The sequence below is a fragment of the Triturus cristatus genome, chromosome 10 (genome assembly GCF_964204655.1).
Source record: "Triturus cristatus chromosome 10, aTriCri1.1, whole genome shotgun sequence".
NCBI classification, from domain to species: domain Eukaryota; kingdom Metazoa; phylum Chordata; class Amphibia; order Caudata; family Salamandridae; genus Triturus; species Triturus cristatus.
In genome coordinates this window covers 309,246,957-309,271,932 of record NC_140593.1, presented here as the reverse complement: position 1 = coordinate 309,271,932, position 24,976 = coordinate 309,246,957, and the positions used below count along the sequence as shown (strand labels likewise).

The following is a 24,976-nucleotide window of genomic DNA, read 5'->3' as shown; positions in this document are numbered from 1 at the left end:
TTGCCGTGGCTACAGAAACACAACCCCTCTGTGGATTGGCCAACACATCGCCTCGAAATGACGTCACCGTATTGCATCCTGCATTGTGGAATAAGAACGGAATCCCTTGACGCAGATGAGAGCGGGAGTCAGACGGTGGCTACAGCGGCAGAAAAAGATGTGGCTCTCCCCCAGGCTTATCACAGTTTTGAGGATGTATTTGATGAGGTGAAGGCGGAAGTGCTACCACCACATAGACAGTTTGACTGCCAGATCGACCTGGTGCCAGGGGCCAGCGTTCCCAGCGGCAGGCTGTATGCCCTGACGGAGCCTGAAAACGTGCATCTCCGGGGGTACCTGGATAAACTCCTCAAGCTAGGATTCATCCGCCCGTCCAAGTCTCCGGCCGCCTCGCCACTCTTCTTCATCCCGAAGGCTAACGGGGAGCTGAGAGCCTGTGTGGACTTTAGGGCATTGAATGCGATAACCATAAAAAATCGGTACCCCTTGCCTCTCATCAGTGTACTTCTGGAACAGGTCAAGAAAGCTCGTATCTACACCAAGTTGGATTTGAAAGGGGCATACCATCTGGTGCGCATGAGGGACGGAGACGAGTGGAAGACCGCCTTTAAGACCAGGTTTGGCCTTTTTGAGTACCTCGTCATGCCGTTCGGACTGTGCAACGCCCCGGCAGCTTTTCAGTACTTTTTGAATGAGGTCTTCAGAGAGGAGTTGGATATCTACGTGGTCGTATATATCGACGACATCCTCATCTATTCGTCCAGTGAGGAGGAGCACGTACACCACGTCACAGCTGTGCTCCACAAGCTGAGGGAAAACATGCTGTTTTGTAAACTCAGCAAGTGTGACTTCCACGTCACATCCGTGGAATTCCTCGGAGTGATGCTGAGTCCAGAGGGACAGGAGATGGCAGAACGAAAGATCAAGGCGGTGAAAGAATGGCCGGTGCCCCAAAGCGTGAAGGACGTCCAAAGTTTCATTGGCTTCGCCAACTTTTACAGGCGGTTTATAGATGGATTTTCAGGATTGGTGGCCCCAATCACACAGCTACTGAGGAAGTCCAAGGAGTTTGTCTGGTCCCCTGAGGCGAACAAAGCCTTTGAGGCCCTGAAAAGCGCCTTTGGTAAGGCGCCGGTGTTGGCTCACCCCGATCCGGATCTCCCCTACGTGGTGGAAGCGGACGCATCGGATGTGGCGCTGGGGGCTATCTTGTCCCAACGCAACCACGACACAGGGGTGCTTCATCCCGTTGCGTACATGTCCCGCAAACTCAACGACGCCGAACGCAACTACCATATTGCGGAGAAGGAGCTTCTCGCAATCAAGGACGCCTTCACCGAATGGAGGCATTGGTTGATGGGGGCAAGACATGTGGTATCGGTGTACACGGACCATCGGAACCTGCAGTATATGACGGCCACAAGACACCTTTCTCCCAGGCAGCTGCGGTGGATGATCTTCTTTGCGGGGTTCAACTTCCGCATCACATATCGGCCGGGGACGGAAAACCGGAAAGCGGACGCCCTGTCCCGTCAATCTGCAGTTAAGGAACCATGGCCTGCGACCGAGCGTTCCATCATTTCCCCGAGGATGGTATTGGGGGTTATCCAACCGGATACTTTCCTGAGGGGAATAAAGAGAGGGATCAGGTCGTTCGCATGGCGGAGGTGGCTCCTCAGTCACAGAGAATGGCAGCTGAAGGACGGGATACCCCTGAAGGGCAGGTGCCTATTGATACCCACGCCTAGGCTAAGGAAACAAGCATTCATCTGGTGCCATGACTCTCCATGCGCAGGTCATTTGGGCTTTGAAAAAACAGTGGCTAGCATGGGACGGCATTTCTGGTGGCCAACCATGAGAGTGGATGTTAGGAGGTGGGGACAGGAGTGTCCTACGTGTGCTACCATGAAGGCCGACCATGGCCGAACCCAAGGGCTCTTACATCCACTTCCGACCCCGGATAGACCATGGGATAGCATATCACTGGACTTCGTGGTGGGCCTACCGGTAGACCAGGGGATGACGGCGATACTGGTGGTGGTGGATTACTTGACGAAAATGGGGCACTTCATCCCCTGCAAGAGAGTCCCTACGGCCGGGGAATTGGCGTCACTACTCCTAAAGAATGTGGTACGACTGCATGGATTACCGGGGGTGATCGTGTCGGACCGGGGGTCGCAGTTTACTGCGCAATTCTGGAAGACTTGGTGCACTGCGCTGCATGTTAAGACCGCCCTGTCCACCAGCTACCACCCTCAAACGGACGGCCAAACCGAGCGCCTGAACCAAACGCTCAAACAGTATCTGCGATGTTTTGTGGACCAGGGCAGGGAAGAATGGGTCGACTTGCTATGGGTTGCAGAGATAGCCTATAACAACGCCACTCACAGCTCCACACAGTCATCTCCGTTCTATAGCAACTATGGCCAACATTCCAGGTTCTTGCCATTTCTACATCCGTTCAGAGAGGACAGGATTCCCGCCACAGCGGACCGGGTGGCACACATAAAAGACACGTTGATGCGCTCAAGGGCTGTCCTAATTGAGGCCAAGAGAAGATACAAGGCTGCGGCAGACAGGAAGAGAAGGCCCGGGCCACTGTACCGCACTGGAGACTACGTCTGGATATCCACAAGAAACATGAGGTTTCGAAAGAACAGTGTGTTCCATCCCAAGTACATGGGCCCCTACCGAATTACCAAGTGTATGGGTCCCGTGAACGTGAAGGTGTGCTTGCCCCAGTCATTGCGGATACACCCTGTCTTTCATGTCTCATTGCTCAAACCAGCACCCTCCAAGCCGTCTGGGACACCTAGGCCGGTATGCGTGGAGTCGGAGGTGGAGTATGAAGTGTCGGGCATACGGGCGTCCAAATGGCGCAGGGGGAAGCTGTGGTACCTGGTGGCGTGGAAAGGCTATGGCCCGGAGGAGCAATCATGGGAACCGGCTGAAGGGGTTCATGCTCCACGCTTGGTCTCCTTGTTCCATCGGCGTTTTCCTGCCTGCGCTGGACCCGTGGGGAGCCGCTGAGAGGGAGGATGTACTGTCAAGAATTCCTGTCATGCGAGGGGAGGAAAACGGTAACCAGCGAAAACGGACTACATCTCCCAGGATGCTTAGCGGTTGAGAGGTTATGTAAACAGGAGAGCTGTTACATAACTCAAGGAAAACACGCCCTTATGTAAACAGGAGAGCTGTTACATAATTCAAGGAAAACACGCCCTTATGTAAACAGGAGAGCTGTTACATAACTCAAGGAAAGCACGCCCTTATGTAAACAGGAGAGCTGTTACATAACTCAAGGAAAACACGCCCTTATGTAAACAGGAGAGCTGTTACATAACTCAAGGAAAACACGCCCTATAAAGGGAGGAACCGGGAGGTACAACGCTGTCGGATATTGTGTTTACACCGACGTACCTGCTTCGTGAAGAGCAGTGTTCCGGAGTGGAGCTCCAGTAAGGCAAGAACGGAGGTAGGTCGAGTCGTTACTCCCTGGGCCGTGTCTTGCCCCATCGTCACCTGTGAAGGACCCGGAAGCTCTACCGGTCAACCATTGAGCTTCGCTTTTTGACTCGGCTGAGTCAAAGCGCAGTGGCGCTTTTGCTGGTTGGAGTCGTAACTCCCAGCCCGACCAGAGATACAGGGACTGCCAGCTGTAACGCACACCAGGAGGTGTTTGCCGCGCTACAGACTCGGAAGTCCACAGGATCGATCGAGCGGCTGCTCTCGGTTCAGTCTTCTTGGTTTTGATTGGGGTATCGGTGACGCATCACCAGGAGGTGACTCCGCGTCCCGGTGCAGTCTGAGGAAGAGGTTGAGCGGCTGCTCCCTTCAGGTAGAGACCCCGGCTGGGTGTTTCCCTGACTCCTCGATTCTCCCCAACACTCTTCGTGCCCCTCACAGCCTACCGATTGGTATTGTCGGCCATTTCATTTCTGCCCTCTGTTGGCGTACGCCGGGACCGGCGTATATGCAGAGGACGGTTAGGACCACCCGTGCTGTGGGCTGGTAACGTACTTAGCCTGGAGGATTCCAGTGACTATAACTTTTGTTTCTTCTTTGTGTTATTTTTGCCTTCATTAAAATAACTAACCCTTCACAAGTGGTTGCATCCTCATTATCGTGTCTGTTAAACGATCCCGAGACGTTCAGGGCGTTATACACCGTCAGTTTTCTTGTGACTGCTATCCGCTATGATTACGACTCGCGTTTTCTCTTTCCAACTATTCTGCAACAATATAATTACCCTTAACACCACGAAACAAGACGTATATTGGCTACATGACTTGAATCTTGAAATGTTTCTTACCCGTGTCTAGAGTATACCGCTAACTGTTTTAGCCGCCAGTCTGTCAGTGAACAACCATTTCCTGAGTGCAACTTAATCACTCTGCTAGCAATTATCGCGAGATTACGCGGCACCACCGCGGTGGTATATCGCCCGAACGCCATCTTGAAGTGTCTAGTATTAGTCATAGTTAAGTGAATGTCAATCCTATGCGTACTCTATTATCAGTGTCAATTATTACAATTGTCGCATAACTGTGGTTTCAATGAATTAATTGAAATTTCTTGACATTGCTGCATACACAAAGTAATGATATGTCAAAATATAATTTTTAACAGTATTACAATCAATGTAAATTCATAAGAAACAAGACATCTCAAATTTGTCATTAAGCCCCGTGGGTGCCAGAGAATTTAACCTTTTTATCCAAAAAGCTTCTCTTTGTAGAAGCCTTTTGGCATTGTCAACCCCTTCCTGTTTAGGTGTTTGTTCAATAATCTGAAATTTTAATTGGGCTATGCTATGTCTCATTTCTACCCAATGCTTAGCTAAACTGGAATTTTGATTCTTGTTCCTGATAGTACTTTTATGTTCTGATATTCTGATTTTTAATTTTCTTTCTGTTTTCTCTATGTATAATAATCCGCAGGGACATTTAATACTATACATTATATTACTAGAGTTGCAATCAGCAGAGTGTCTTAGTTTAATGCGTTCACCTGTTTGTGGGTGAGTCAGTGTATCTCCTGGTATAATATTATTGCAATGAATGCAATTATGGCATTTAGTCGTGCCTTTGAAGTCAATCATGGTTTTAGATGTTTTTTTGGATAGTATTTCTTTTAAGTTCTTAGATCTAGTGAATGCAAATAATGTTTTTTCACTGAATAATCCACGGAAATCTTCTTCTTCTTCTAACAATTCCCATCGATTTAAAATTATTTTCTTGATTTCTTTTGAGTATGGGTCCTCCTGCCTTGTTCCTGTTGTGAGATAACATCACCTCACAAGTAATGACTGGGATGTAGACAAGGAACTTATGGGTAATAAAAATATATTTATAAGTAAATAAATAAACATCGACCATTGTCACTGGATGTTGTTTTTCATTTGCACTAACTAGCCTGGCGGATGATGGGTAATACCCAGAAACCGGTCCCAGGATGCTTGTTTCCGGTCCAGGGAGGACCTTGCTTGGCAGTTCGGTCTGGACTGTTCCCATGAGGCACAGGGTCAAGACCGATTTGCATATGGCTGGGTCTAAACTGAGGTGGCATGATGAGCTAAAGAACGATGGATTTAACCCAGATCTCTTGACTGGGGGTGAATGTATGATTTATTCAGCAATCCGTCCAACATTTGTTTGCGTAGCACTTTTCACCCTAAGTGGGATGGATATGCCCAGACGTGGGTCCCTTGCTCACTGTGGCACTGGATTCAAGCTAGCCTGACTGATGAAGGGTAATACCCAGAATCCAGACCCAGGATACTTGTTTCTAGTCCAGGGAGGACCTGGCTTGGCAGTTCGATCTGGACTTTTCCCATGAGGCACAGGGTCAAGACTGATTTGCATATGGCTGGGTCTAAACTGGGGTGGCAGGGTGAGCTGAAGAACATGAATTTAACCCAGATCTCTTGACTGGGGGTGAATGTATGATTTATTCAGCATTCTGTCCATCATTTGTTTGCTAGTGTTCTTCTTTTGCACTAATGGCATCTAATGATGAATTTTACAAGGGCACATAGGCAACATGTTTTGATCTTTGCAGGTTTGACTGTTAGAAAATACAGATTTTATCTGACTGAAAGAAAAAAAAACACCAGAACACTTTTGGGAAGATGGAAAAGACAGAAGAGTTGGTGAGTTCCCAGTGCAAAATGTCCTTCCCTGAAAAGATCAGCAGACGCCCAACGCCACTGAACAGTTAGTCACTCATCCTTATTGTGACATAACATCAGTAAGTGAATGACATCAGCAGGAACACCGCGGAAAGAAGCTGGCTGTTGCACAAGGAGACGCCAAGTCTGAAATAAGTCAAAGAACCTTCACACCCACCGCGACCGGATGCATTGCGTCACAGATAAGTTTAATGCCCAAACTACGTTTGGGGCTGAAAGGTCCGTATTGTAAATCAAATACTAATTCTATCACTACTACCGGGTTTACCCTAAAAGAGGGGGCTGGCGCATCACAGAGAGGAGGATCTTGACGTGGAAACTATGACAGCAGAAGCAGTGACGCCTCTGTGGGAGGAGACCGGAGCCCACGCTATTATAATAGATAAAACGACCCAACCACTGAAAAGTTTGTCGAGGACAAGCACTCCCGCCTCCTGTGCCTTTAACTGTAGACGAAGGGGAGCGCGCCTACGATGAGACTACCACACCCTTGCTCTGTGCACGTCATTTCATATGACTGCAAAACACAAGTAACGGGAAATTGCCCACTGAAATCCTGCCTCTCTGTTTAATAAATATGAGCAGAGGCGTGAATGCGGCCGAAGGGGCGTGGCTATGTCGCTGCCCGTGGATGCCCTTTCTCAGCAGTGACAGGGTCCATCTGTATTGTCTACGGCAGCCTGCCGGCTCGCGCACTGTGCCCTGGTGGACCTTCAGCGTTTTACAGCACGTGGGAGGAGCTGGGAGGTTGTTTCTGAGCCTTTCGCCTCCGCCTGTGCACCAGTCCAGCGCAAACAGCCCAGGGAGCAGAACGTCACAGCGCTACACGTGCTGAGCATACACCGCCAGCAATGGGCAGGAAATCATTCCGAGTGGTGAGTGACTCCGAGCTCCGTCCGACGCTCGCGCACCCAGAGCGCGCGCAGGGTTCACTCGAGGACCCTGGAGTGGGGAATATTATAAGATATTGTGAAAGAATCTTAGAAACGTAATAGTTATCGCATTTAAAGAGTGAAGGTTGGCTTGTGTTATACACAATCTCTAATATTTTCGCTTTCAAATTTTTTCTGTCGCGTCGTCGGATCTGTGAGTGGAGCTTTTCTGCATTACAGATTTACGTTGCCCGACTATTTGTAACCTATTTCTGTAACACTCGGCAAGCTTTTGCTGCTAGTATGGCTCCTTAAAGCATAGAATACGAACTTAAAATCGTAACAAATATTGATTATTTGAAGTAAAATGTGGCTACAAATCCACTGGACTGTTTATACAAATTAACTGGCTAAAATCATTATTGACTATATTCCCCTGCAGGAGCAGCTGGACCCAGACGATAAAATAAAGAAGACTGAAGTAAATGGTATTCAGGATGACCACGTCTTCAAAGACGTTTCTGATAAGAAAAGGTGAAGATACATGTCCCTGCTTGTTTTATATTGCGTGCCCGATCATTTATCTTAAAGTGGTGACATTTTCTTAATTTCAGTTGAACAATTATACCTGATAAGGGCTTTCTGTTACCATTTATAGTGGGCTGCAGGACACGAGTTTGAAACTAGGCATGGGTAAATGTATTACTATTAAATGGGGTAATGCCTGTTATTTATAGCGCCTAAACCGGCCGCACTGTGCTATGAAACATTTACTGTGCTAGACAGTAAAATTGTGGCATAAATCAAACACATGAAAGCACGTTCTATTCATCCCCATTTAGCATTTCCTCTGCAAATAAACTGTCTTACGTCCACTTGTTTTATTCTACTGTGCATTCTTCTCAAAAGTGCTGCTGTCTCCCATGTGGCTGCTGCAAATCGTTACTTAATTCACAAACAAATTCCCATCTGAATTATTGTGATTCTCTCTACGTTGATCTCTCTGCCACTGAGATATCTAAAGTCCAGCAAATAAAAAATACAGCAGACAGGCTGATTTATTTTATCTCAATCATCGTTCACACAATTCCTCACTCCGATCACGTCACTTGCTGCCTATCCCGTCGAGGTGCCATATCAAGGCTCTTCTGTCACTACCATTAATTAGTGCGTAAACAGCCCATCCCTATCTGCAAAAAAGCTTTTTCACTTTCTACAGACCACCCTCCTTCCTTTGCCCCATTTCCTATCCTTACGTACATTCAAACAGTCTCAGACTGCTGGATGTGCTTTTGCGACTGTCACTGCTAAAGCTTGCCACTCTCACCATCCTTCCTTTTTAGCGCTTTCAGAATCATCATCTCACCTTTCATCATGTACAATAAAATTTTTTTTCAATATATCGTCACAGGAAATGGAGCAAGTTGCACAGATATGAATGATCTAAGAAAGTCAGCCAGTGGCCTCCATAGTGTACTTGTATTCGTAGTCTAGCCATTCAGTTAATTTGTGACTTGCATTAAAGTGTCTTGTGATGGCTTAGACAATGTGAGCAAGACCTGAAACAATTTTTCCTGTTTTTAAAATCTATGTTCATAAAAAAACACAAATATACTTCATAATGCCAAACCACAAAGAAAATTTGGTGCCCTCTGTTTCATAAAATGTGCCATGTAATTGAAGCCTTTTGGGTAAGGCCTCATGACGCACCCAGGCCAGCCACTTGGTGTTTTCTACAGTTGTGCCCTCAGGTTCTGTGCCCCGTCCCACCAGACGCACAGATCTTTTGACTTCAACAACTAATATTTGCAAGGTTGGTTTATTAATAGCTACTGGAAGCCTTAAAGTGTTGCATCCTATTTTTACATCATCATTGTACTGTGGCAAACTAGTACTTTATTGAACACTCCAGCTATGATGGGACACGTGTTTTTAACAGTTTAAAACATACTTAAACAAGTTTCGAGCAGCAGCACTGCTTCAAATTGTTTTCCATCCCGTACAGGTTATTCATTGCTTCGCAGTTTAAATGTCTCAATACAGTTACCTAATCAAAACAGCCATTTATAACACTCCAGTGTATGTTAGTTGATGAAGGCTTCCGTTCATCATGTTTCCTGGCTAAAGTTAGAACGAATAAACAACATAGTTCACAGCAGAACGACCTCAAAAGGTTCTTTTAAACAAAATGATGAATGCTTAATCTATAGCTGTCAAAGGAAGCCAAATGAGGAAAATTAGGCAGCGCCTCCGTCTACCAGAACTCAGTTTCCCTTCACTATTGAGACAAACCCGATCTTCACCCTTCACAAAAATCCTTCAGTTTCGGTAACAGTTTATTTGAAGCGCTTGTCTTCGATTCCGTTTCTGAATATTCTAAACCGTTTGTGAAATTGTTTTGTGGGAGAGCGTGGTGAAAACATGATTAATTCGAGATAGATTCACATTTTTAATGCTTTAATTCGTTTCTTTTTTTCCAGTTGACGGCTGACATCAATTTCGGGAATTTTAATGGTCGAAATGAATGTTAGCCCCCAACTGCTTAAACCAGTGTGAAATGAGAAAGCCTCAAAATCAGCTCCAGGGGGCTTGTTAATCAGTCAGTCTGACTTGTTTGATGTAAGAAAGACTGATAGCCAAATGCTGAGGTTCGGCCATCCTATTTTACTGGAAACGTGACCACATACATGCAGATAAATGTGCTGGGACTAATGCAAATTTTAAGAAAAGAAGACTTAAACTATTTCTCATTAGCACTTGCAAGAAGTTGGTGAAAACAACTTCTTAGAAATTAAATAACTTTGTGATGACATTTGTCCTGGACATTATTCCACATTTCTTTCTATTGGCTCTTTGAATGATGAAGCAATATTCCGTGGTAACAAAATTAATGTTTATGGGTATTCTTTTAAGCATTTGCATTGAAGTTTAACTGAGATCATTGGCGAGGGAAATCAAGAGGAAATTATGAATTTTGAAGGTTTTTGGATTTAACCTGGAAAGTCTGTTGGAAACTTGAAGCAAGCGCCGTTTTCATAATATTGCTCCACAATAAATATCTGCTGGCTTCAACGTTCTGCTGTGTTGTCATCCTAGAATCAGTCAATCGACCAATCAAGGTAAATTTGTAAAGCGCAGCTAGTCACCAATTAGGGTAACCAGCCGCTGAAGGTCTTGCAGCTTCAGGTGGAATAAGTTGAACAGCCAGGTCTTGAGTGTCTCTGGAATTCTAGGAGATAGGTGGTGTTCCAGAGGTGCAGGGGGAGTCCGTTCCAGGATTTAGCTGCGAGGTCGGAGAAAGAACATCCTTCACTGTGGCTTTGGCGGATGCAGAGGGTGTGCACGAGGGAGAGGGAGGCAGAGCGCAGATACATGAAGGGTTGGTTGAAGTTCAGGCGGTGGTTGATGTAGGCTGGTCCTTGGTTGTGCAGGGCTTTGAAGGTGTGGATCAGTAAATATGAATTGGCATCTCTTCTGTATGGGGAGCCATGGAGTTCCTGGAGTTGAAGGGTAATGTGGGCCAGTTTGGGAAGGTCGAAGATGAGCCTGGCCTCGGCATTTTGTATCGTTTGCAGTCTCTTCAGGAGGTGAGCGGTGATTCCTGTGTAGTGTGCATTGCTGTAGTCCAGGTGTTTGGTGACTAGGGCTTGAGTGACGGTGCATCTGGTGTTGTTGGGGGTGCCATTTGAACATTTTCTGGAGCATGCGAAGAGTGAGGAAGCAGGCAGAAAAGACTGCATTGATCTGGGTTTTCATGGTGAGTTTGCTGTCCAGGATAATGCAGAGGTTACGAGCATGGTCTGTCGGTGTTGGTCCTAGTCATTCCACAAGGAGTTGTTGTTGCCAAAGATCAGCACTTCCGTTTTGTCTGCGTTGAGTTTCAGGCAGTTGTTTTCCAGTAATTTAGCAGTGCTCATCATGCACCTGCGGAAGTTGGTTCTTGTGGTGGAGGCATCTTCTGAGAGCAAGATGATGAGCTGGGTGTTGTCTGCGTAGAATATGATGTTCAGTCCATGGGCTCTGGTGAGGTTTTCTGAGGGGGTCATGTAGGTGTTAGAGAGGGGCTGAGGGACAAACCTAGAATAACGCCACAGATGATCTTCTAGGATTCCATCATGAACGGTGGCAGACCGACACTCTGGGTTCTTCCGATGAGGAAGGTGCCGATCCATTTGAAGGTGTCTCCTTGGATTCAGATGAGGTGTAGTCTTTTGATCAGTTTGTGGTGGGATACGGTGTTGAACGCTGTTGAGTGGTCAATGAGAATCAGTGGCCGCCGTTTCTTCCCAGTCGAGAAGGGTTCTGATGTCAGTGGCAGCAATAAGGGCGGTTTCGGTGCTGTGGTTGGTGCGGGATTCGGATTGGGAGGGGTCCAGAAGATGGGTGTTCTCCAGGTGTTGTGTGAATTGGCGGTTGATTACTTTTTTTTAGGACTTTGGCAGGGAAGGGGAGCAGAGAGATTGGGCAGTAGTTTTTGAGTTTGCTGCGTTGGTGGATGGTTTCTTAAGAATGGGTGAAAGTAGAGAACCAACGGCAGACTCCAGTTGTCGCACTTCCCCCATGTGATCCCTAAGTGATAGATAAATAGTATGATGAAAAGCCGGTGTGCACGATCTGCTCCTGCACCCGCCGTTGAGGGATGCCAACTGCCAAGCAGAGATAAAGTACTTTGGGAACAATGGAGAGGTGCACGCCTAAGTTGGTAAAACGTCAATAAAGAAGCTCATCAGTGTCTTTGTTGCAAAAAATATGTAAATCTTTATTTTAAATAATCGGTAGGATTTGCGCAAAGCATCAGCCAACGCGTTTCGTTCAGAAGTTGAACTTCGTCAGGGCAAGCGTCGCAAAGGGTAGCAAAGGGTGACTATGGTGAGTGTTGTTTTTTTATTGCAAGGTTCTAAGGGCCTAATCCAGCCCAGACCCCTGTCAGGAATGCAATCTGATGATATTGATCCGTGGACTGCGACGGCCTCCTTGATAAGGGCCTGTTAGGTATACCTGCAGTCACTCTCCAAGGCGTCTCGGCTCACGGCAGTGTTTCTTGAGAATGGGTTTGACTTCTGCGTGTTTCCATTCTTTGGGGAAGGTGGCCGTTGTGATGGCGAGGTTGAAGAGGGTGGTGAGCTCACTGCTTATCGTCTTGCTCCCCCTTTTGATGATGTGGTGCAGACAAGGATCCGTTCGGGCTCCTGAGTGGACAGAGTTCTTGATGGCAGTGGTGGTCTGTGTGGTAAGCCGGTCCCAGGTGGTGAGTTGGGGGTCAGGGCTTGCTTTAGTGGAAGCAAGGTGGCCGAGTAGGTCATAGGGGTGACCTGGGATTAAAAGTTCATGTAGATGGTGGAGATCTTGTCATGGAAGAAGTCCGCCAGGGTGTCTCAAACTTCCTGGGAAGGGATGATGATGTTTTTGGGTGTCTGAGGGAATTGGAGAATTCTCTAATGACTCTCTGACAATGATAAAGAGTTCTTTGCTGTGGTCGAAGCTGTCTTCGATGTGGGCCAAGGATTCCCGTTTGTAATTGCAGAAGCGGCACTCCCTAATGCCTGGCCTTGTGTTCACTGTTGGATATAGTTCTTTTAGAGGGAGGGGGTGTAATCTGGCAGATAAAATCCTGTGTAGGGCTTGCGTCCCCACGGCCTGCCTAAGGTGAGGTTTCTGACTGGACCGTGTATATGGGAGACTTTGGGTCTCATGAAAGCCTCTTGCTGCCAGGGATTCCATGTCCAAAGTGCGAGAACGTAGCCGCAATTGTTTTTTTATTGTTGCCTTGATAGTAGCATAGTCAGTTATGATAGGGTCCCAATTCTCTGTGGCAAGCTGCAGCAGTTCTTTGGCTAAAGCAAGACAGGCGGACCATGGGTTGCTGGATTGTTGGAAAATCGATTTTAAAACAGCCTTCATAGAGTTTGTGGGGGCCGCTGTTGTTAAGAAGTATTTCGAGAGAGTCGCCAGCTCTTCTAGCTTTTGTTGGTTAAAGTCAAATTCCAAACGAATTAAGGTGTTCCTGGTGCAAGCTGGTAAACTGAATATCTTTCTGTAGATGGTGCAATGTATTTCCCTGGGAATGCCTGTTGCGCGTAATTGAGGGACGGTAAGAGTTTGGCCCTCAGGACTCTTTGTATGGCCATTGTTGATGGTCTATCCAAAGTCACGTATAATTTGCAAAGTGCATAGGTGACCATTTTCCCCTTCTGCTGCAGTTTGTGGAGGTGCACCCGTGGGCGGCCCGATTCTCTGAGCCAGACCCCAAGGTAGTTGTAGGATTGGACACAGTCCATAGTCAGCGTACCTCACTGCAACTTTTCCACCTGTTTTTTCGGATAGTGGCCAAAAATTACTATTTTGGCCTTGGTTGAATTAGCAACCAACTTGTTCTGAGCGTTGTATACCGAAAGGGCCGTCGCGCTTTTTGAAGGCCTATTTTAGTGTGGTTGAGGAGAACCAGGTTATCGGCATACTGCAACAGCTGTATCTTTGTGAGGCCGATCCTGGGCGTGGCTAAAGAGGTTCCATTCAGTGCCTGGCCCATATCCGCAGTATACAGATTCAAGAGCATCGGGCCAGGACACATCCCTGCTTTAACCCCGGGTCTGTGGTGATTTTCTTTGTAGCGGACTGACTGGTAAGTTTGACCCTTACCCAGGTACACGAATATAGTGATTTAATGGCTTGTAGTAAGGGTGGACTGATCTGCCAACGTGCCAGTTTCTGCCAAAAGATGGAACGGTCCACACCGTCGAAGGCTGCAGAGTAATCGATGAAGCAGGCAAAAAGCGGCGGGGTGCAATGGGACACCGCTTGATGGGCTAGATATGACAGGGCAACAATGTTATCCACGGTTGAGCCCCCTGGTCTAAACCCGGTCTGATAAAAGGGCAGAAGACCTTCCGTCTTGACCCAGTCCACTAATTCCGCCAAAAGTGAGCTTGCATAGGCCTTGCCCTCGATGTCCAGCAGGGTGATCATTCGGTAGTTCCTAGGGTCAGTTTTTGGCTCTTTTTTGTATATTGGTTGCAGCAGTGAACCCCTCCAAGAGTCTGGGACGTCCCCCAGTAGCCTACATTCCACGTATATTTGCACCAAGGTGTCTGACCAGAAGTCTGTATTGTCCCTAAAGAGGGAGCCTGGTAGACCACTGGGGCCGGGGGCTCCGTTCTGTCGTATCTTTTTTAGGATTAAAGAGACCTTGCCTTTGCTTGAAAGAGTTGAAGCGGCTGGAGGAACAGCAGGCTCTGCTAGGGTGTTTCCATGTCCCTCCCCGGATGTTGAGGCACTGTTCTGCGGAGTGCCGTTTGGGTCGTCGTATACAGTCTTTTAACGTGGGCTACCCATGTAGCTGCGTCAAGAAAATTCTCTCAGTTGGAGGTCCCGTGAATTAGATGGTTTAGATATTGCCAGAATTCTTGGGATTTACATGGCGCCAACAGGTCAAACATTTTCTGCCATTTTGTCTCTGTGAGTTCACGTTGTGCCAAATTGTGAATGGTTTTTAGCGGCTAGTTTGAGTTCCTTTTTGATAGGCCCTTTGTTTGGCCTTTAAGTGTTTAGCGCATTGCTTTATCATGGAACTTGACCCAGTGCGTATATTGGATATCGGGGGATGCTGTATGTGGTGTTCCCCGACAACAGTGTGACCAATGCATATGCAAGTTTGTCCCATTCACCTATACGACCACAATTATTAGGGCCGGTCTGCTATCCGACCCATGTTGTTTTCCATGAGGCAAATTCATTGATTGTCTTTGCCCCCCATTTAATCCTTCTAAGGAGCCTGTGTTGTTCTTCACCCTGGAATGCTCCGATGCATTGGGGGTGTAGCGGATGTCCGCTGTGATGGTTAAGGCGGCGTGATCACTTTCACTCCGTGGAAGCACTTCGAAGTTTAGCATGTATTTTTGTAGCCTCTCATCTAATAGGATGTAGTCTATGGTGGTCTGGTTGTTGTAAGTGGGTGCGTGAGATACCCATGGCTTAAACTTTGTAGATGGGGAGTGCGTGGTGGCCAGGTTGTATGCCCGCATAAAGGCATTAAATCTCCCAGCGCTCCCGACGGAATGCCTTTCTGGTCCATCCTCTCCTATTTTATGCATGTTGAGATCACCGAGGATGATAGGTTCCATGGAAGCAAACTGTGTGAGCAAGGACTCAATCTGAGCAATCAGTTGAGTAAGCTTGTCCTTAGGGGCCGGCCCGTGAGGGTTGTAATATACGTTGATTAAGAGAAGGGATAGAGGACCCTCTCCCGTATTAAGACCTTTCAAGGTCCCAGCCAGGAACATGTCGGAGTTGTTCTTTATCTCGGTGAAGTGGACTTTCAAGGCATGTTTGATGTATATGGAGATGCCCCACACAGGTCTCCCGAATATAGTGCTTTGGATTGCAGGTTTAAAGTATTCCGCATAGCCTCCTATTGAAATGGATGTGGGTGTCCACGTTTCTTGAATGCAGATTAGATCAGCCCCTGCAAGGAGCATGATCGCAGAAGTACTTTGCAGAACCTTGGTCATTCCTGCAACATTCCAAGTCATGATGCATAGGGATTGGATGTTATCAGAAGGGAGCCTGGGCTGAGCAGGGCTGTTCCTTGGGGCAAGCCAAGCCTTTGTCGATCCGCACCCCTTACTTGATAAGGCCCTGAGATTTGTTGGCCAGGCTGGCAGCGACCCAGCCCCAATAGGCCGAACTTGGGGAGCCTGGGGGGCAAAAGGGGGTGGGGATTTTCGATGTGGAGATAACCTGTCTCCCCCTTCCCCCCAGGGCCCATCAACCGTGCACTGAATATTCAAGTTAGCTTGTGCAAGGGAGCTCTCCACACCTCGAATCCCCTTCAGTATGCTAACCATGGGGGGGAGGGGTTCTTTGTGGGCGCCTGGAGGATAAATGGATACTTTTCCTGTTCCAACCTCTGCACGTCGATCCCCCATTCTGCAAATTGTTCTTTTTCCATGAGGACTCTGTCGGCGATGTCCGCATTGGCTCAGGTTACAATGTTTTTTTCTTTCCCTGGTTGTGAAGGCAGGGAGGCAAATTGGACCCTGACAATGTCCCCGGTTGAGATGTGGGAGAGTGACTGTGTATGGTGGAGGAGTGTCAAAATGTTTGTTCTATTGAGAGAATCATGATTGCCCTTTGAAGTAAAGCTTGGAATCATAGTCGTTTTTGGCGAATGGGCCCCTCCCAAAGTTCCCGTGGGGGGCCTGGTTGACCCAGCTTTGTGAAGGGGCCGTTGCATGGTGAGATTTGTGCCCACATGGGTAGTAGATCTGGGCTGGGGGGCTTGCAGGGGACCTGGGGGGTCAAATTCCGTTCCTTGCTTTGATCTTAGGGACACAGTTCTGGTGGGGGTGGCGTCGGGCTGATGAAGTTTAACTGTTGGTTGACCTTGAAGATTACCCGGGCAGGTTGTTAAAATTCCTCTGTGCCTGGTGTCATTCTGGGTGCTAGTGGAGGAGGTTGGAATCAGGCCGTTGGGCTGGTGGAGATGTCCCATTGGTTGGCCTTGTACATTACCCGGGCAAGTTGTTAGATAACCTCCATGTCTGATGTGATTCTGGGTGCAAGTGGGGGAGGTTGCCGTCCAGTCGTTAGGCTGGTGGAAATGTACCATTGGTTGGCCTTGTACATTGCCCAGGCGAGTTGTTAGATGTCCTCCATCCCTAATATAATTCTGGCTGACATTCAGGGTTCTAGTAGGGGATATTGAAGTCCTGGTAGGGGGCCAGATGGTTACAGTGTTCCCGTTCAACAGCCTTCCTGCTAGATCGGCGCTTTGTGCACCCGACATACCATCGTTGATGTCATTTAAGTTGGAGGGTGCTGGCTGTCTGCGCTGGTCCAATGTTGGCGCAAGCCCTACTGTGTCAGGCCAGCCCAATGTGTGGCTCCTCAGCTTCTTAGGACCGTCCCCTGCGGCTGCATACTCTGCTGTGGGCTGGTTAATTGATTGCGCGTTCGATGAAGTTGGGGCGGGTGGGGGTTTGTCGTTGGACTTCTTGCAAAATATTGGAAAAAGTGGCTGATTGTGTCCTGGCTCAGTTGTCCGATTGACCGCTGGATTTGTTTGTTCTGTGGCCATAATATTGCGCTGGTGATTTCTTAGTGCTACACTCCTGACTTGCTTCTTTTGTTTTTTTAGGCGTTTCTTCTCTCTCCGTGTTATTGGCGGGCGACCTGTGTGCCTTCTGACTGACCAGTGGACCCTAAATTGGTGGGAGTGGTGTCCCCTGTAGTGTTGCCCCCGCCGCCCCCATCGAGCCATCTAAAAATCCTGGAGGAGAGGGCTGAGTGGCCAATGTTGGCCGTTGATGTAATTGTATGGGCTCCGGATTTTTGTCCCCGGACACTGGCGTGTGGGTGCTGGTATACTGCTCCGTGCTAGTTGCGACTAGGCGTGTACTAATACTGAGCTTTAGTTCCTCTACCAACAAGGAGAGTACCGTCGGGAGCGAAGCCAGTTTGTCAATTAGGACTGGACATCGGCAATCGGGGGGAGGAGAAGAGAGAAGGAAGTTGTCCCTATTTGCGGCCAACTTATCTATTTTGTTTGTCCATTTCTGCCATTTTTGATGCCATGATTTGCAGGGTGTCCATTTGCAGCTCGAGATTCTCTGATTGGCATGTTAGCACGTTGATGGCAGTGGAGAGGGATGTGCTGACTGATCTTAGCAAGTTGTCCTGAGCACATGAGAGCTCAAAAGGCAGGAGCGGTGGTGATCTGTATAAAGAGTCCCTTGTCTTCGGGTCGAGCTCAGGGGAAGATCCTATAGAAATTCATGATCCGCCTTTGCTAGTATGGGCTACAATATCCGGGGTTGGAGCGGTGTTGACCGTGTCTTCTTTCGGTGTGAGGCAGGTAATCGTCGGGATTTTTGAAATATTGTGTGGGCTGCTGATGTTGGTCAGAGTCCCCCCAGTTGTTCCCGGGTCCAAGCCCTCTTCTTGATTTGCTGCCTGTTTTGTTATGTGTGGATCAAATAAAGCTGGATAGGCTCCCAAGTTGTGACAAGATAGAGATCTTTTCATCCACCCCCTGAGCAGTGTAGATGAAAGACGATGAGAGGATGACTTCGTCCCCATTGATGGGGGGTCTGGATCTGTTGACCCTCCACCTGTTGTTGTACTGGCCCTTGGGGATTTGTCTTTTACAGTTGTGGCTCCAGGGGATGTTTTAGCTGTAAAAAGCTCTGGGCCTTTAGAAGCATCATCGTCGTCATGTATGAATATGGGGGATGTTATGTCGATAGAGATATCTAAACGCTCTGAGGGCTGATCAGTCCTGTGTACAGCGCCCAAGTTTGTCCGCGCTGGACTGCCCGCTACGGAGATGGGGTCCTTGTCCCTTGCCCAGCTGCGCAGGTCATACCTATTCTCACTCTTGGTGTGTCCTTTTAGCTGGACCTTCGGCCGATCAGGGCCCCCCCTTAGCAGCCTTGTCGGTGGACATCACCACGGCTGTGGCTACCGCCCTCCTGAAAAGGGGGTGGTGGTGAGGCAGAAGGGCAGCGAGGCGGGCAAGGGGGCACCCGGGTGGAATCTGCTGGCTGTAGATGGAGGGCCACACCGGAAACAGCTGATCTGGCTGGACTCTAATCAGACTAATCAGACTGCCGCCGCTCCAGGCCACCTCGTTTTCGGACGAAATACAAAATATCTGCGGCTCCTAAGGTTCGCAGATCGTGGCTCCTGCGGCTCCTCCTCCTTGCGTCGGCCAAATGTCAGGCTATGTCTTCTCACAATTAACTACTTATTTTTTAACACGTTGATGGTGTTTACAATCTCCTCTCACTTTTGGAGTCTGAGAAAGTAAAGTGAATTATGTGACAATCTTGCTGGGGTACAGGGAGTGTGAAAGGAGAGGCTGTAGAATGTAATTTTTTCTAACACAAGAAAAAATGTAAACAGCTCTAACTGAACTGTACTCATTCAACAGTTAGTAAAGCAAAAATTAGGCACTTTTTTTGTAATTCTGAAGTGTGATGGAAACAAAGATTTGAATAGGATCATAAGAAATCAAGACAATTAACTTGGTGATGCACAAATGATAAATATTCGCCAAAACTGATTTCCACACATTATCATTTGTATGCATTATAGCTTTATCAGTAAACCTGTACGTCTGTGGAAATTAGGTGGCCATTTCAAACGAAAATATTTTGTCTGTAATTTTAGGAACAAATCGCCCCCTTATGTTATTAAAGCTAGGGGGATTGCAAAGGTTTGTCATTGTAAAAATTGGGCTGGGGTTCTAAAACGTTTGGAAACACTGGGATAGGAGATTGGTGAAGCAATGTGTGGTATAGTGTTGAAAGGCAAGTGATAAAAGAGAAAAGATAAAAAATGTCTCATTGCATATTGCAAGTCAGTTATAAGGAGGTAAAGTTCATGACTGATAGGACATTAAGAGGTACAAATTGAAAGTTTGAAGGAATTGAAGGAGAAAACTAGGAATGTGTTTAAGATATGGATGGGACAGGTAAAGGATTCAAGTGTAAGATCATGTTTAAAGCAGGGAAAAATAATAAGAAACATGTTTGATAATCCCTTTTTTAGGTTGAGCCTGGGCAGCGCATGCGCTGCTCTGCGAGGGGCTGTACTCTGGTATGGACGTGAAGCTGTGCCCACTCTCCGCCCATCTCTTCAATTGGCTCCTGTTGCTGTCCTCTCTAAATGGTTGCTTCTGATTCGTTAATAGGCTTGTTAGACCCTCCTTAGTAACACCTTTTCTGCATTTGTAACCTCCCATGAGCACTGGACTTTTTACTTGTGTGGTTACATGGTATGTTTATTTAGTCTGTGAGCACTATTTTCTATAATTATTTTTGTCCTACTGCAGACACGACTTTCCAGCAAGGCTTTTAAGATGTGCGTGAGGCACCTTCAGGTTCGAGAATGGCAGCCGCTTAATTCTTTTGTTATGCGCGACTGCCAAAATTAACACAAACTCACAAATGGTGCCTGTGGCTCGTAGCCCCTCATCTCCTTCCCGCCCCTGGGCGCCTCGCTTTACGTTTTCAGCACAGTGCCCACTTTAAGATTAACAACATGGGCACCTGCTTTCACATTAACATGGGTGCCCGCTTTCTTTGGTTTTGCCCGCTTTCTTTGCCACCAATACACATAAAAATGTAGCACAGGCATAATCGCATTTCCACTGCCCAGTGCTACAGCACAGCAGCGACATGAGTTAAATGCTTTGCAACACCCAGTTGTGTTGTAAAATCATTCCCGTCCCCCCTGCCTTTGTCTGATTTCCTCAGCGCCATTACAGCATGTGTGAGAGAGAGGGGTAGGTTAATAAAAACATGATTTTTCACCATTTTTGTGCACATACTGCTGCTTACAAGCTCTCTGGTACTTGTATTCCTCTTCTAATCTTTGTCAATGCACAACTCTGCATACCAGCGCCGTAACTGCCCCACCCCCACCCCCTCCACTGCTTGGTATTTGAAGGCTGCGTGCATTGTGAAAGTTATGAGAAAAGAAAACTATAATTATGCACTGCTATAATTGAGATGTTCACCTCTAACGTCTTAATTGTAGCAGTGCATAACTATAGTTTTATTTTCGCCTGACTTTCACTAGTTCCATGGTAGGCCTGGGCTAAATTTCCGTTCCGCTTGCGGAAATTGCGATAATTTGACATTTTCGCGTTCCGCGGAGAGCGCGAAAATGTCAACATTTCCGCATTCTGCAGCTTAGCGATAATTTGTTTCTTGCTCGCGCTGTAAAATAATACATTCTCGCGCGCGATCGCCTTACCTGAATCCCCGCGTTCGCCGACAAGTTTTCCCGATCCGGTCGCGTTCTCCACAAGATGTTGGATTGTTGGTAGCCATTTGCGCTGTCTCGCGACAGTTCGCGCCCGCAATAATGTCATTGGTCGCGCGAATACGTCTTTCTTCTCGCGATCATGCACCGCGAGAAGAGTGAAAACAAGATGGGCGCGCCCGCGAGCAACCTCATGGGTAAGTTGGCGAGCCGCGACCATGCAGAAAATACCGCGAACGGGCGGGAAAAAAACTTCCGCATCTTCACGATATTTCCGCGTGTTTGCGGAGATTTGTAACATTTTCGGGATAATTTGCAAAAGTCACTTTCGCAAATTCCGCCCACCCCTATTCCATGGTCATGACAGCAGCGCAGCCGGCAGGCAGCATGGGGCGCAAATCCAGTTACACCTTGCTTAATAGGTCTCGCATTTGTGAGAGTTTAAGCTATTGGCATTGTAATTAACAATGCTTTAATTCATCTGATTTAATTTATCTGTTTTGTTTTTTACTATGGGCTGTGATATATAGATTTTTAGAAGGCATTTTTGGGAAAAATAAAACCTTTCCAAAGCCCCCTGATAGGACAATGGGCTTAGAAGTGATATTTTGCACTCGTTTCAGCTTCCTGTCAAACCAGTGTCATAACCTCTTGTGATGAAAGGCGGGTACTGCTTGGTGGCAACGGTCTACGGCATTATATACATTGAAATCAGAGAGAAATTCTTTATTAAATAATGCTAGACGTGCCTGGGCCATATGATGTTAGAACATGCAATTTGTTGTGACTGCTGTCTGATGCTTGCTAGTATTGACATTCACTGTACAGCTATACTTCTATGTTCATTTCTTGTGGCTAAATGGAGTTGTCTTGCTGAACACTAATGTCATTTGATATCAGTTTTGGGGCGCCTAATTACATTTACAGACACTTAAAGCTGTAAAAGTATCTCCTCCTGCAATGAATATTTCATATTGTTGAGTGTATGGCCTGTTGCGCGGCTTGTGAAGACAACTCATAATGTTTTTGTTTACAGCCTTTGAGTTTTTGCATGCATGTTAATTGTCTGTGTCTTGTATTTCTACAATTATCGGCCTTGCGACAAAGCTTTGAGATTGTGAAATATATTTTTATGAATGTTGCAAAATATATTCTGTACTTGAGCCTGTGGCAAGTGAGGTTGTAAAGACTCGTACGGGCATTTGATGAGAAGTGGAATTCCTGGTATAGTAAATAAATAATCATTTACCGCTGGCAATTGGAAAGGTAATACATGGGTTCAGTTGCACAAAAGCATGTTTCGTAATAAAAGTCCTTTTATGAACGAAGATGGACAGATGTGCACCTGCAAGGCAGACATCATCAAGAAATGACGACCTTGCAGACATACTTAATCCCACAGAATATTGCCCCATTGTCGTCTAACATTACGCAGGAGCAAATTCCAGAAAATCAGTGGGGAGTAGGTGCATCAAGACTTCGTTTAAGTTTGCAAACACCCACTCTCTTGGGTCTCCACAGATCCAAGGGATTTGTAGAAGACGAGTGGCCACCATCTTCGCTGTCAGACATGGGTCTGATGAGACCTGTGGCTGACAGTGAAATGCAGTCCGCACTGCAAGTGGCTTTCTCAGAGGATCCCTGCTCTGGAATTGGGAGCGGAAGGCATGGCTTTGGTCAGGATAAGGGATGGAACGTAAACATGGTGGTTGGTAGATGCCCATGTTTATCTAATATTTGCGTCGGTGGCAGAATGGACTAGGGGAGGGTGGGGGAAATGCGGATGCAAGATATATATTTTAAAATATTTGGAACCGGGGAAGCTGGGTAAGCAGGCAGGACACAAAGGACCTTTTTATAAATATTTTGAAGAGGGAGGAATCTACTAATGTTGATGCAGAAGGGCTGCAGCATGGTTTGCTGAATTAAATGTTGTCCTCTGTAGGACACTGTGCACTTTAATACTACTAACTAGTGCTATTGTTTTTGTGCTCTCTCCTTCAAACATGGTAAAATTGGCCTATGCCTAATTGGCACATTTTATCTGCTTGTAAGCTCTTAGTAAATGTTACTACATGTACCCAGGGCTTGTAAATAAATGCTGCTAATCGGCTGCAGCACTCATTGTGCCAGCAACTAAAGTAGCCTTTTAAATGTCTCAGGCCTGCCACTGCAGCCTGTAGTGCAGTGTCAGCTGCCATTTAGAACTGGCAAACTAAACCCTATGACAGGCTTAACCTTTTCATTTGATTACTTCTGTCACCCCTAAGGTAGGCCCTAAAGGCTCATAGGTCAGTGTGCATTGTATTTAAAAAGTAAGATGTGTTTAAGTTTTACTCGTCCTGGCGGTGAAAACTTCTAAGGTCGTTTTCACTCTTGTAAGGCTTATCCCTCCCATTAACTAACACTGGGTTACCTTATTACATTTATTAAGTGATATGTTTTGATTGGCAGCAGATAGAAATATACGGTTTACGCTCAAGTGAATTGTAATTTAAAATCCTGTTTAAGTCACAATTCTGAAAATGCTACTTTTAGAAAGTTACTGTAAACAAAAAAGGGCCTGGAGGGATGCTTGAATTAATTTCAGCCTCTGGTAAATTACTCGTGGCTACATTCCAGTCCATTGTTTTATTGCCACTGCAGATTAGACCCAGCTATATGCAAATCAGTCTTGACCCTGCTCCAGTAGGAACAGTCCAGCCTGAACTGCCAGGCCATGTCCTCTCTGAACTGAAACACAAGCAACCCAAGACCGGTTTTACCCTAGTTGGGGCTCTTGTTATGCTTCTCAAACTCCGGTAGTACCTTCATCTTGGAGTGCTAATTTTGTCTTTGGATCAGCCAATGACCTCATTCAACTGGATGATTGAGAGCTAAACTCACCACAGGTCACAGGACATTGGCTGTACCACAGTACACACATTTTCAATAAATCTGGGTTAGTCTAACTTAACATAAAATATTTCACATTTTTGGTTGCCCTAGGGTAACACGTCAGGCTGAACTGATTTTTCAGTCAAGTTCTGGCAAAGACATCCGTTTAATGGGATGTCCTAAAAACACAAAAGGAGTTTTGTTTTGAGTAGATGTTTCTATAGCAATAGAAATTATTAAAAAAACATAAGGTGTACAAAGTTCTAAGTCCATCTTAACAGTTCTGTTGACTGTCGAAAATGTACTTTATATCCTGCGATATCTTATCTCTTCAGTGACAGGATAAAGGCACTCTGTTTAAAACTTATCTTTGCACCTGATTCGCTATTAAGTATGTGTAGAACGTAACTTTTGATGTATGGAAAACGTAAAATATAATTAATAAACAATCTATTTCTTTGGTAGACATGGATTTTTTTTTAGATGTTCCCATTCAAGGTATTGTAATTGCACAATGTTTTCCTATCAACTTGCTTACATTTTCCATATTTCCGAGTTTGAGCATCTGCGTGTTAAACAGAGAACATGGAAATAGGAACACTTTAGACAATTACGTTATTGTGGTGGTAGAGATATACAATTGAGACAGTGATGGCATACAGCAATGCTGTAATGTTTCATATATTATAAAGGTGGGGGTGGGGTGTAGGATGTAGCATTGAAGGCAACACTGGTGCGCTCTCCTCCATCTGGGTGTTTAGGGAAATGCACTGTTTGGCACATTTGAGGAGTGCACTGGGGAGAGTCAACATGCCTGGGAGTTAAGCTATATGTATACATGTTGGGTGTTGTATATAAATGCAAGGGAAAAATGCAGTCATTCAAAGTGAAGACATCCAATTGCTGCAATGGGTTGGCCCACTGATTTATACTTTATGGTGGGAGGGAACATTATTTGAGTGACATTTGAACACACCAACGGCAAAAGAGTGTTAATTGAGGGCCTCTATATGTCTTTGTATGGTATTTCTTGAAAAAGAAAATGTAAAGTCTGCAACCCGTAGCAAGCAGCTAGATTGAGAGTACAAACAATCCATATAAGTGAGTCGAGTCACAAAGACTCGCATAGAAAACATTGCCAACTGCTATTTAAGATTCCAGTATATGAGTGCAAAACATTGTGCCATCCGTGCGTGATGATCTGAATCAACACTCTCAGAACGCTGGCATGTGCAGTTGGAGAACTGGCCAATGTGGCACACAGCAGTTG

The 24,976-nt window shown here is 46.5% G+C and overlaps 1 protein-coding gene across 1 annotated transcript in view; it reads left to right on the top strand.

Moving 5' to 3' along the window:
- The first annotated feature begins 6,603 nt into the window (after positions 1-6,603).
- The window catches only part of LOC146789359 (ATP-dependent translocase ABCB1-like), a 502,439-nt gene continuing 484,066 nt past the window's right edge, over positions 6,604-24,976 (top strand). Inside the window, exons 1-2 of the mRNA XM_085631305.1 lie at positions 6,604-7,065; positions 7,505-7,596. Of these exons, the coding sequence (XP_085487431.1) occupies positions 7,042-7,065; positions 7,505-7,596 (116 nt within the window). The 5' untranslated portion in view covers positions 6,604-7,041. The remainder of the gene's footprint in view (positions 7,066-7,504; positions 7,597-24,976) is intronic.